At 40.1% G+C, this 14262-nt stretch overlaps 1 protein-coding gene across 1 annotated transcript; it reads left to right on the forward strand.

Moving 5' to 3' along the window:
- Positions 1-3076: 3076 nt before the first annotated feature.
- Positions 3077-12940, forward strand: chgb (chromogranin B). Its single transcript, XM_061901021.1, has 7 exons — positions 3077-3270; positions 3371-3417; positions 7932-8022; positions 8091-9495; positions 9579-9636; positions 9717-9818; positions 12603-12940. The coding sequence occupies exons 1-7, from the start codon at positions 3213-3215 to the stop codon at positions 12681-12683; spliced, it is 1842 nt and encodes a 613-aa protein (XP_061757005.1). The 5' UTR covers positions 3077-3212; the 3' UTR covers positions 12684-12940.
- The last annotated feature ends 1322 nt before the right edge of the window (positions 12941-14262 follow it).

Raw genomic sequence — 14262 nt, forward strand, 5'->3', positions numbered from 1 at the left:
TTCTCCCTTGGTTAATTAGAACCAAACCTATGGACCTAAAATTTAAAGAACATTAGCGTCATTGCCCTGCGATGAGGTGGCAACTTGTCCAGGGTGTACCCCGTCTTCAGCGCGATTGTAGCTGATAGACACCAGCGCCCTCTGCGACCCCAAAGGGAATAAGTGGTAGAAAATGGATGAATGGATAGCATTATTGCCACATTTTTAGAACCATCTATTACTTTATTTAACATAGGTAAAAAAAAATCGATGTTTGGACATTTGTCCATCAATTCATGATTCATGAATTTCCCACGTTGTAACCATGATGCATCGGATAATCCATCATTTTCCTATCTCTAGTTAGTATTCAACTATTCATGTAACCAAGTAGCCCTCTGGATGCAGCCATAACTGCATTAATGTGACCCTGAGTGAAATGAGTTTGACACTCGTGATCTAGGTGTTTTTTTTGCAGCAGCATGTTCTTCTATTAAAAGAAAGACAGAACATAATCACACAGCGTCACAAGTGAGTGCACACCAACTGGTGAGAGAGAGAGTGTGTGTGTGTGTGTGTGTGTGTGTGTGTGTGTGTGTGTGTGTGTGTGTGTGTGTGTGTGTGTGTGTGTGTGTGATTGAATGCCTCCGAACAGGAATTGACCCCCTCCCGCCACCCCAACCATTCTCCCACAACAATAAAATGCACCGAGGGTCAGCGGCGTGTAACAGTTGCACAATTGACTGCGTGGCGATGATGTGAGCTGCCTTGACAAAGACGGACGTCGGCGAGCGCTCATGCGGGCTGCCCGCCAAAAGAAGCACATTCATCTTGCACCCGGTGGCCATTTTCCTTGTGCCCTCGTTGATTTTCCAGAACGTGATTGAATGTGAATGCGCCGTAGATAAAAGGTCACGACGTGAAACTCGTTTGGCAACATCTTTACGGCTCCCATGAGGCTCGTTTGGACGTTAGGTCATATCGGTCTCTCGTTGCGTCGAAAGGGACCTAAACATTGAGAGTAGTCATTGTGTTGTGTAACACAAGAAAACCGGAGCGGAGAGAAGTTATTATTTAGTGTTCTCATTTAGGTGGACGAGACTATTGATTCCGGCTTTTACAAACCAATTTGTCCCAACGCGGTGCTGAAGAGACACCAGTCTCCCCATGAGGAGCAAACATGTGATGTAGTGAAAGATGGATGAATTATTGAGGAGGCAATAGGATGGAATTTTGCAGTAGAAAACAGTGACAAAATCTTATGGGATACAAAGTGTTTACAATGATAAGCATTTTCACTCTGATGCTTGTATTGTTTGAATAAAATTTTTTGATTTGCTTGTAGTTTGTTTCCCATGAAATCTTTCCAAAATTGTCACAAAACAAACAGATGTGTGGCGACATGTTTTTACAAAACGCAAAACAAGTGAAGTTGGCACGTTGCGTGAATCGTAAATAAAAATAGAATTCAATGATTTGCAAATCCTTTTCAACCTATATTCAATTGAAAAGACTGCAAATACAAGATACTTAATGTCTGAACAGGTAAACTTCGCTATTTTTTTTCAAAAATTAGCTCATTTGGAATTTGATGCCTGAAACATGTTTAAATAAAAGCTGGAACAAGTGGCAAAAAATACTGAGAAAGTTGAGGAATGCTCATCAAACACTTATTTGGAACATCCCACAGGTGATCAGGCTAATTGGTAACAGGTGGGTGCCATGATTGGGTATTAAAGCAGCATCCATTAAATGCTCAGTCATTCACAAACAAGGATGGGGCGAGGGTCACCACTTTATGAACAAATGCGTGAGCGAGTTTAAGAACAAGATTTCTCAACCAGCTTTTGCAAGGAATTTAAGGATTTCACCATGTACGGTCCGTAATATCATCAAAAGGTTCAGAGAATATGGAGAAATCACTGCATGTAAGCAGCAAGGCCTGAAAACCAAAGTGACCTTCGATCCCTCAACGGTACTGCATCAAACAAACGACATCAGTGTGTAAAGGATATCATCACATGGGCTGAGGAATACTTCAGAAAACCACTGTCAGTAACTACAGTTTGTCGCTACATCTGTAAGTGCAAGTAAAAACTCTACTATGTAAAGGAAAAGCCATTTATCAACAACACCCAGAAACGCTGCCGGCTTCGTGGAGCCTGAGCCCATCTAAGATGGGTTCTGTGGTCTGACGAGTCCACATTTCACATTGTTTTTGGAAATTGTGGACGTCATGTCCTCAAGAACAAAAAGGAAAATAATTATCCGGATTGTTATAATCGCAAAGTTCAAAAGCCAGCATCTGTGATGGTATGAGGGTATATTAGTGCCCAAGGCATGGGTAACTTACACATCTGTGAAGACACCATTAATGCTGAAAGGTAAATAAAAGTTTTGGAGAAACTTATGTTGCCATCCAAGCAACGTTATCATAGACGCCCCTGTTTACTTCAACAAGACAAAGCCAAGTAACGTGTTACAACTACGTGGCTTCAGAGTAAAAGAGTGCGGGTATTAGACTGGCCTGCCTGTAGTCCAGACCTGTCTCCCATTGAAAATGTGTGGCGCATTATGAAGCGTAAAATACCACAACAGAGACCCCGGACTGTTAAACAACTTAAGCTATACATCAGGCAAGAATGGGAAATAATTCCCATTCTCATGTTGCTGACATAAGATTTAACATTACCCTAATAATAAAAATGACGATAAATGCCATCAAACTAGGAGAAGGGGGCTGACAGCAGGGGGCTGATAATCAAGTTTGCAGGTCGTGCAGCAATTTGTGGGAATGCCTTCATTTGCCTTTAGGCTCCTAGTGGCATTAAACAGCAACTTGTCTAAAACATCACCTGTTTGAGTTAATTTGGCCCAGACAGTGACATGCAGAGAGAGAGAGAGAGAGAGAGAGAGAGAGAGAGAGAGAGAGAGAGAGAGAGAGAGAGAGAGAGAGAGAGAGAGAGAGAGAGAGACAGAGACAGAGAGAGAGAGAGAGAGAGAGAGAGAGAGAGAGAGAGAGAGAGAGAGAGCACAGCATCTTCCCCCAGGTCTAATGAGTCATGACACGAGCATCCCCTCCCACACTCCATCCCACCTCATCCTCCACTCCGAGCGCCTTTTTATTGGAGGCGCTTCTCCTCTTCCTCCTGCATCCACCACAGGATCGAGGAGAAGCAGGCCAGGAGCACTCCTCCCGCCGCATTTAATGGCAACTGAACTCTGAGAAGAAGATGACTTCGACTACTTTTCGTCTTCTGCTGCTGCTGCTGCTTGTGAGCGGGCTGACAGGTGAGTGATGACTTCAGCACCCCGGACAGAGACACTCACTTTTTGCGAAGGAACTTTTAGAAAGGAACATTACTCTTATGTCTACTCTACCCCAATGCAGGGAATCAAGCCTTTCCAACAGGGATTGATGGGCAGAGGGAGGATGTGGTAAGTCTTCTCTTTGCGTTGCAAGCAGAACTTACATGCATGAAAAACACACGCAAGCATTGATGCTCATTTAAATTAGTGATGACTGCCTGTGCCTGCAGGGCGTCTTACTGTATGCAATCCTCCACGCAGGACATCGACATGTGCAGCAAGCAACATGATACAAGCCTCTTCCCCTTCAGGGATTCAAACGAGTAATTGAAAAATAATGAAAACATGAATTCAGATCATTTAAATAGACAGCAAACCCCTCAAAAATCAAACAGCCCCGATTGAACGGCTGCTGATTCTTTCTGCTTTACAAACTACTTTCACAAATGAAATAACAGAACTAGAAATAAATCTCTTGCATCCTAACACATTTTTACTGAACAAACAATGTTTCAGTTTAAATTGCATGCCCTTCTTAATTGATTAATTGATTGAAACTTTCATTAGTAGATTGCACAGTACAGTACATATTTCGTACAATTGACCACTAAATGGTAGCACCCGAATAAGTTTAAGTCGGGGTCCACGTTAATCAATTCATGGTAACTGCCATACACGTGCCAAAAAAAGTAAACTATCACAATTTTGAGTTCAACTCTACGGAAGATTTTTGGGGGTTATTTTTGGAGCATATTCTACGTATTTTGCAGCCAAAAATAAGGGGTCTGTTTGCAACATGTTAACAGATGTCGAGGGAGCACTAGCTTTCTAGTGTATTTTACTCAGTACATCCCAAACTCTTTCAGCTTCTAAGATCTAATGACGTAACTATGTACGTTTGGGTGTTGTTAGCATATTAATTGCAATTCGGATAGCTAATAATAGTTGTCAAGGAATAATATATATATATATATATATATATATATATATATATATATATATATATATATATATATATATATATATACTATACAGGCAAAACATTTGAACACACCTTCTCATTCAATGTGTTTTCTTTATTTTCACGACTATTTCCATTGCAGGATGTCACTGAAAGCATCAAAACTATGAATGAACACGTGTGGTGTTATGTACTTAACAAAAAAAGCTGAAATAACTGAAAACTTGTTTTATTATTCTAGTTTCTTCAAAATAGCCACCCTTTGCTCTGATTACTCCTTTGCACACTCTTGGCATTCTCTCCATGAGCTTCAAGAGGTAAGGCACCTGAAATGGTTTCTACCTAACAGGTGTGCCTTATCAGGGTTGATTAGTGAAATGTATTGCTTTATCAATGATGTTAGGACCATAATTTGAGCTGTGAGTGACAAGGTGTGTTCAAATTTTTGGCCTCTACTGTGTGTGAATACATACAGTATATTCAGTCGTGGTAAAAGTTTACATACACTTGTAAAGAACATAATGTCATGGCTGTCTTGAGTTTCCAATAATTTCTATAACTCTTTTTTTTGTGATAGAGTGATTGGAGCACACACTTGTTGGTCACAAAAAACATTCATGAAGTTTTTGTTTAATGAATTTATTATGGGTCTACTGAAAATGTGACCAAAATCTGCTGTGTCAAAAGTATACATACAGCAATGTTAATATTTTGATACATGTCTCTTGGCAAGTTTCACTGCAATAAGGCGCTTTTGGTAGCCATCCACAAACTTCTGGAAAACTTCAGGTTAAATTTTTGACCACTCCTCTTGACAAAATTGCTGCAGTTCAGCTACATTTGTTGATTTTCTGACATGGACTTGTTTCTTCAGCATTCTCCACACCAGGGGTCACCAACACGGCCACTCTACCAACAGTATAGCTCGGTCGGTAGAGTGGCCGTGGCAGCAACTTGAGGGTTGCAGGTTCGATTCCCGCTTCTGCCATCCTAGTCACTGCCGTTGTGTCCTTGGGCAAGACACTTTACCCACGTGCTCACAGTGCCACCCACACTGGTTTAAATGTAACTTAGATATTGGGTTTCACTATGTAAAGCGCTTTGAGTCACTAGAGAAAAGCGCTATATAAATATAATTCACTTCACTTCAAGAGCTACTTCTTGGGTACTGATTAATGCAAAGGGCTACCAGTTTGATACACACTTAAATAAATTGCCAGAAGTAGCCAATTTGCTCAATTTACATTTAATAAATACATCTATACACACACATACATATATATATATATAAGAATGGGTATTTCTGTCTGTCATTCCATCGTACATTTTTTTTTCTTTTTACAGGTTTTTTGTAGAGAATGATGGAGAAAAACACTTAATTGAACGGTTTAAAAGAGAAAACAGGAAAAAAATGAAGATAATGTTTTGAAACATAGTTTATCTTCAATTTCGAATCCTTAAAAATCTAAATTCAACCTAAAAAAAAAGAAGAGAAAAACTAGCTAATTCGAATCTTTTCGAAAAAATAAAAAAAAATAATTTATGGAACATCATTAGTAATTTTTTCTGATTGAGATTAATTTTGGAATTTTGATGACATGTTTTAAATAGGTTAAAATCCAATCTGCATTTTGTTAGAATATATAACAAATTGGACCAAGCTATATTTCTAACAAAGACAAATCATTATCTCTTCTAGATTTTCCAGAACAAAAATTTTAAAAGAAATTCAAAAGACATTGAAATAAGATTTAAATTTGATTCTAAAGACTTTCTAGATTTGCCAGAATATTTTTTGGGAATTTTAATCATAAGTTTGAAGAAATATTTCACAAATATTCTTTGTCAAAAAAACAGAAGCTAAAATGAAGAATTAAATTAAAATGCATGTATTATTCTTTACAATAAAAAATAAAATACTTGAACATTGATTAAAATTGTCAGGAAAGAAGAGGAAGGAATTTAAAAGTAAAAAAGGTATATGTGTTTAAAAATCCTAAAATCATTTTTAAGGTTGTATTTTTCTCAAATTGTCTTTCTGAAATTTATAAGAAGCAAAGTAAAAAAATAAATGAATTTATTTAAACAAGTGAAGACCAAGTCTTTAAAATATTTTCTTGGATTTTCAAATTCTATTTGAGATTTGTCTCCCTTAGAATTAAAAATGTCAAGCAAAGCGAGACCAGCTTGCTAGTAAATAAATAACATTTAAAAAACAGAGGCAGCTCACTAGTAAAATAGCTCACTATTTGAGCTATTTTTAGAACAGGCCAGCGGGCTACTCATTTGGTCCTTACGGGCCACCTGGTGCCCACGGGCACCGCGTTGGTGACCCCTGCTCCACACGTTTAAGTCGGGAATTTGTGAAGGCCATTCTAAAACCTTAATTCTAACCTGGTTTAAACATTAATTTACCACTTTTCACGTGTGTTTGGGGTCATTGTGCTGTTGGAACACCCAACTGTGCCTAAGACCTAACTTCCGGGCTGAAGAATTTAGGTTGTCCTGAAGAATTTGGAGGTAATCTTCCTTTTTCATTGTCCCATTTACTCTCTGTAAATCACCAATTCCATTGGCAGCATAACAGGCCCAGATAATAATACTACCACCACCATGCTTCACAGTAGGAATTGTGCTTCTGGGATTAAAGATCTCACCTTTTCTCCTCCAAACATTTTGCTGGGTATTGTGGGCAAATAGCTAAATTTGTTACATCTGACATCACATGGACAAAGATAAAACCTTCTGAAAGAAAGTTCTGTGGTGAGATGGAACACAAATTGAGCTGTTTGGCCACATTACCAAGCAATATGTTTGGAGGAGAAAAAGTGAGGCCTTTAATACCACTATACCTACCGTCAAGCAAGGTGGTGGTAGTATTATGTTCCGGGGATGTTTTGTTACCAGTGGAACTGGTGCTTTACAGATAGTTAATGGGACAATGAAAAAGGAGGATTACCTCCAAATTCTTCAGAACAACCTAAAATCATCAGCCTGGAGGTTGGGTCTTGGGCGCAGTTGGGTGTTCCAACAGGACAATGACCCCAAACACACGTCAAAAATGGTAAAGGAATGTCTGAATCAGTCTAGAATTAAGGTTTTAGAATTACCTTCACAAAGTCCTGACTTAGATGTGTGATCAACGCTGAAGAAACCAGTCCATGTCAGAAAATCAACAAATTTCGCAATTTTGTCAAGAAAAATCAAGCGAAAGCTTGCAAGAAGCTGGTGGATGGCTACCAAAAGCGCCTTATTGCAGTGAAACTTGCCAAGGGACATGTAACCAATTATTAACAAGTATGTGCTCCAATTAAGCTATTTTACAAGTATGTAAACTTTTGACCAGGACTGTAATATATATGTATATATATATATATATATATATATATACAGTATATATATATATATATATGGAAAAACATGTGCATGTTTGTCTCACATAAGGATTGTGAACGATAGAATAGACTTATTCATCCCACAATGTGCAAATAATGTTGTTGCAGTGTAGGTTTTTACATACAGTAACAGAAGTAAAGCATAATGAAAATTAAAAAAATATGACTAAACACTAATTCTAAAATGTACAGATAGAAGATGAAATACAGCCCAAAAAACCAGTACTGCAAACCACGAAGAAGAAAAAGTGCAAGTTTTCCTTTAATTCTTCTATATTTCCAATCAGGTGACAAGATGTTTGATGGAAGTTCTTTCCAAAGCTCTCTCCAAACCGGACGCTCAGCTGGATGAGGAATGCAAGGATATCCTGCAAGCAGGTTAGTGGAAGGTTCTGGTTTGTTTGGTAACAAACTACAACTAAAAAAAATGTCCCATTTGTCCACAGGGGTTAAAAATGCTCCATTGGACAAGAAAAGCATTGAAGCCACCAATGAAGAAGAGATCAAAGATCACAGAGAGGAGCCTGAGGCAAAGGGCACAGCTATCCAAGCCCTCCTGAAGTCCGTGGAACCAAAAAGAGAGAACCTGGAGGACGAGCGCAGTCAGGAATCTTGGAGTCTAGAGAAGAGACACCAGGAAGGCAACGGAGAACATGAGGAGCAGCGGGAAAAAAGGAGCGACTGGAGGCCAGGAAGATATCACCAGAAGAAGCCCAAAAGAGATGAGGAGGCAGAAGAGGAGTTGGAGGAAGACGGGCAGCACAGCCAAGAGTCTTGGGATTTAATGAAACGGTCTGGCGATGAGGAAGAAGAGCGGTCCAAGCGCATCTGGAAGCCCAGGCATCGCTACCACCACAAGATTAAGTTCCACAAACGTGGCGACGAAGCTTCAGCTAAAGATGACTATGAAGAACGCAGCCAGGAATCGTGGGGTCTTGATGATGAGAGGGACAAGAGGAACTGGAGACCTGGAAGGTTCCACCAGAGGAGACACAAACGAGATGAGGAACTCTCAGAGGAAACCAGAGAGGAACCCAATGAGGAACGCAGCCAAGAATCCTGGGATTTTGACACCGATAGATACAAGAGAGACTGGAGACCTGGAAGGTACCACCAACGGAGACACAAACGGGATGAGGAACCTGATGAGGAACGAAGTCAAGAATCTTGGGATTTTGACAAGAGAGACTGGAGAGCTGGGCAGTACCGCCAGAGGAGACAAAAGCGAGATGAGGAACTCTCAGAGGATGCCAGAGAGGAACCCGATGAAGAACGCAGCCAAGAATCCTGGGATTTTGACACGGATCAATACAAGAGAGATTGGAGACCTGGGAGGTTCCATCAGAGAAGACACAAGCGGGATGAGGAGCTCTCAGAGGAAGCCAGAGAAGAACCTGATGAAGAACGCAGTCAGGAATCCTGGGATTTTGACACAGATCGATACAAGAGAGATTGGAGACCTGGGAGGTTCCACCAGAGAAGAAACAAGCGGGATGAGGAGCTCTCAGAGGACGCAAGAGAGGAACCCGATGAGGAACGCAGCCAGGAATCCTGGGATTTTAACAAGAGAGACTGGAAACCTGCGAGGTACCACCAGAAGAAGCACAAGCGTGACGAGGAACTTTCAGATGAGAAGAGGGAGGAGTCAGATGGAGAGCGGAGTCAAGAGTACTGGAATGTTGACCAGAGACCCGGAGACAACGAACAAGACATAGAGAAGAGAATATGGAAGCCCAGGCATCGGTACCACCACAAGATAAAATACCACAAGCGTGGAGGAGGGGCATCAGAGGAGGAGGCTCTGAGGAGTGATTCTGAAGATTCTGACGAAGACAGAAGCAGATTTCTGAGGTACGTCAGCGTCAAACACTCCAGATAAATAAAAGAGAACGTAGACTTTGATCCTGCTTGGTCTAATTGATGTTCTTTTTTAGTTATCTTCACCCCGCCTGGTTTGAAAGGGATCCAGAAGGTCACGCCACATCAAATAAGGTACACAAGATCTTCATGGAAATGATTGAAGATCCGGTATTGTCCGGCAGTGTCTGTTTCTTAAGTTTGAACGTGTGCAGATGGACGAGGTGGCCAGGCTGCTGAGCTACAAGATCAACCAGCTGACCAACCAGGAGGGACCGAAGGGCGTCGTGCAACCAAGGGCACTCACCCCGCATGAGGTAACACCATCCGTCACACACACGTGACGTCAGCATCACTGAACAAACTTTCAGGTTCTGTGTCTGTAGTGGACTGACTTGCTGGTCAGCAGAGCACCAGGCTGCATTCCAAGAAGTGTAGCGAAGCCTCTCTTTTTTCCATCTAGCTAAGGAAGAAAGTAGGTTTTTCCCTTCATGATGTCAACTAGCAAAGTTAAGGAGATTATACATTTGTCTCGTTTGGTGCTACTAAACATACTTCATGGCCATAACCGCCTGAGAACCGGCGTCCTTTGCAATTAACATTTGTTATTGGTCGATTTCAGAGTTAAAACACTTTGGAAAATAATAGCCCCGGTATGCAAAACATTCTCCTGTTTTTCAGAATATTTATTACTGTTGGAAAAAGAGATTCGCCAATCGATCGGCCATCAATTTGCCATCGGCTGATTTCCACAAAAAAGTACATGATCTGCCAGTGCTGATTATTGCCGATCCCCCCTGCCTGATACTTTACTTACTTTAGGCCCCACGGTTGCCAGGAGGCTAACAGTTACCTATATACTTACTGTATGTCAATACACAATGTGGCGCCACTGCTCCAAGTTGGTAAACATCACCTCCAGATATTGGGCCGATATTAGCAAAAGAACAAGTATCGGATAATATAAGCTTGCATCTTCAATCTTCGCTACAAGCAACAAAGGCAGCAGTGTATTAGAAGGTATCCAGTAACGAACGTGTCCGCATCGTTCAACGTACCGCGTAATGACCTTCATTTATTTATTGTAACCACCAAATGTTGCCAAAAAACAAAAGTTCCGCATCAAAAACATACACCTGCGCCACGGGCTGATGTAACAGTTGGTTGGGGGGCGCATAATAAATGAAAATAACATAACATCTGTCATGAGGTGAGTGTTGGTTACTTACCATTTTTCTGTAAGTGCTTTATAAAGTTTAAGAAATGTAGATTGAAGCGAGAGTGGCTGCTCTTAAAATAGAGGGCGGATCGAATCCACCCATATGTCAGTAGTATAAGTATATGATCAATATTAATGATTACATAGATATTTGTATTTTCTCAAAATATGTTTCTTTTTGTTTGAGTTCTTGTTTACAAATTCAGAGAATAATTCCCTGGCCAAAGAAGGAATTTGACTCAATGAACAGATAATAGTTTTGGATTTTGTTTAGTTATTGTGTAGTATTGACTTTGTTTTGATCAAATAAAAGAGAATAAGGAACAAGTTTAAATATTGTGTTGATTTTGTTAAACTGTTGATATCACTTACCATAAGGGATGAGTACCACTCCATGGTACCTGGGAAAACAATACCGGTACTTGACAGTACCAATTTTCAGTACTTTTGTGTGTAAACAAAACTATTTTTACTGACCTGATAATAACTGTGCTGTCCATTTGTTTTATCTTGCTTTCTTACACTTCTGTGTATCATTTGGAAATGTTAATTAATTTCAGTTTGTAATCGGTGTGTTGCTGTAGTCAGGAAGTACCCTTTGCCATTGACTTAAATGTTTCAGTCTTGTCTTTCGTCAATATACTGGAAGCATTGTACTTATTACACATCAGCTGCTTGATTATAACATGCATCTTAGTTGAAGTTGTCATTACCAAATATCGATTTTTGAAATTGTAATGCATAATCGCTAATCCTAATCAGCAGAATGCATATGGCAGATCCCATGTAAATTAGCATTGAGATTTTGAAATGTGGGGCCTTACTTCTGAGCACTTTCTATCAGGCAAGCTTGCTTCGTTGACATGGAAAATTGCAACATTACCTAGAGTAGTCCTTCTCCACTAGTGCGATTGCGGGGGGTTGGCGTCTCCGAATATGTAACCACAGCGGGAGACGAAGAATGACTGGTGTGTTTTACAGATAATATATATTATTCATAGTCACCATCGAGAGTGGGTGCGGAATATTTTCTTCTTCCTAGTGGGGGCGTAACTGAAAATATTTGAGAAGCACCGACCTAGAGGGTGTTTGCTAGGAATACGCCTATACGCAATTTGCCTGCCAAGTGCTTGAGCCGGTGGCGGGTCTATGATCAGACGAGACATCACATGCAACAAAGGTATGAAAATATGGTACAGTTTGATTATATTGGCCGATCTCACTCATGATCGGTATCGTAATTGGCAGCACACTTTTTTTCTTCAATAGGGGACCTTTAAAGACACTTTTAAGCAAGGTTGAAGCAACAGAAGCTAAGCAAAAACCGTTTCATAACATGTTGTTCTGAGGGCAGGCCTGTAAACTATGTTCCATCTCTTGCTCGCTGACCCGGGAAAGCCACAAAGCACATCCAGCGGCTTCACCGTGGATTCACTGGGGGAGAAAATGCAGCAGCTCATTATGGAAATGTCCAGTATACTACTACTAAATGTCAGGCCAAGTGCATCTGTGCGCATCATGACTTGGCCCCAGAACCTGCACAGGAACACTTGTATTATTTGTGTTTACGAGCACATTTTTGCATGGGAATGTTTTCTCGCTTCGCTTTGGGCACACCAGCTTTTTTTTTTTTTTCTTTTTATGTGTGCCGCAGCCTTTGCACACCAGGACCACCACATGCTTACGACCTCCCGGGGCCATCAAAGTCATAACGTGGCCATTAAAAGACAAACTGTGGCTCACTTTGAGGCGGCGTGGCAGACCTCGTTGATAGATGAACAATTAAAAAACAGGAGGCAACGGCTATTGTGACCATATGTAGAAGCCATCTGACAAATATAACACGCTTCATTTTTTAATTGCTGACTTGTATCTGTTGCAGGAGAAAGCGCTGGGAAACCTGGCGGCCATGGACGCAGAGTTTAAGAAAATCGCTGCCAAGTTGCACGACAACAGCAAATAATGAGCTTTAAAAGAAGAACAAAAGAAGAAACTGCTGTCTCACCGTCTTGTCTGCCGTGTTAAAAAGAGCCTTGCTTGTTTTGTCGTATTTGTGCTATTTCAACGTGACCTTCTGCATCGAGCATGGGAATGATTTTTGATGTTTATATATATATATATATGAAAATGTATTAGTTGACCTCATTGTGCTTTGAATAAGTCTGTCATGTTTGTGATTAATAAAGGTTATTCTGGGACCCAACACAAACTTTTTTAACATTCCCCACAACAAAAAACAGTAGGATATAGCCCTTCAACCAACTCAATTAAACGACATTCTAACAGGAAAGGTGAATGAATGTAAAACGTGTATAAAAAAGTCAGTTTCATTGTTTTTTTAGTCTCTTTTCCCAATTTTTACCAACAAAACGAGGACATTGAACTTCCAGACACTTCACAGTATTCGTTAGGGGTTTTCCACACTAAGGTGCGCCACAGGAGATCACGTGAATCTAGGCAGCGTCCGAAAAAAATAGCGATTTTGTTTTTATCGGCTTAAAAGCTAACAAATTGGGCTACATGTTGAATAAACCATGGAGAGTTCTCAGTGGAAAGAAGGGATGGAGACTAGAGTGAGGCTTCCTGTTAGCATATAAAATACATCTGTATGACATCCTTTGTAAATATTACTATAGTGTACCTAGCTTTAGACTCAGACAGACTATTGGAAATAAATTGATTTAGGTTTTGCTCATTTTTAAGGCCTACTAACTAAAGCCATTAACCTGAACACGTCAAAACAAACATGGAGTGAGTTGTAGTTTCCATAGATCAATAATTTTTTTTGTGCCGGTATGTCATCTTTAAATGCTACACTTTTAAGGAATGTCCTCCCTGTTTGTTTGCTGTTAATTGGTTCCAGACCAAAATTATTTTCATAGTATAAACAACGGTTTACGGGCTTCGAAACAAGGTTTTTAGAGCCCTCTGTAGACATGAAATGCCACCCCTATACTACAGTCAACTTTACACTTGTAACCAATATAGTGATAATAGAAAACCAGACAAGCACTCTTGAGAGCTCAGACCTCTGCCAGGCCCGATACCTCCCAATAGTATAAAAGTAATTAATCTAGACTTGAACTTTTTGAGCTATCTACAGTGGAATGAAAGAAACGGAGTGAACCTTCTTTGTCAATCAGATACTGTCTTTGTCTCTGCGGGTGGAGGCAGGCACTCAAAAATTCTCAGAATATGAGGCATGTGATGTAAATATTAGGTAATATAGTAAAAATGATGCGGAAAAACCACAAAATCTAATCACTTGTTCTGATTTGTGACATTTCCTGAAAAGTTTGATTAAAAAACCACCCATAACTTTTTGTGTTACATTGCTAGCTGACGAATGAACAAACATAACAATAACATAACGCCCTGGTAGAGGTAACAAGAGCATCTAGGATGCAGTAAAACTTATAAGACAGACATACTGTACAGAAATATAGTTTCTCACAGAGCTTTTAAAAGATAACCACTAACCTATGAAAATACTGCAACATGATTGATTATCTCTAGTGCAATAAAGTACAGCATCTAGAGAT

This window comes from Nerophis ophidion, linkage group LG05 (assembly GCF_033978795.1).
Source record: "Nerophis ophidion isolate RoL-2023_Sa linkage group LG05, RoL_Noph_v1.0, whole genome shotgun sequence".
Lineage (NCBI taxonomy): Eukaryota > Metazoa > Chordata > Actinopteri > Syngnathiformes > Syngnathidae > Nerophis > Nerophis ophidion.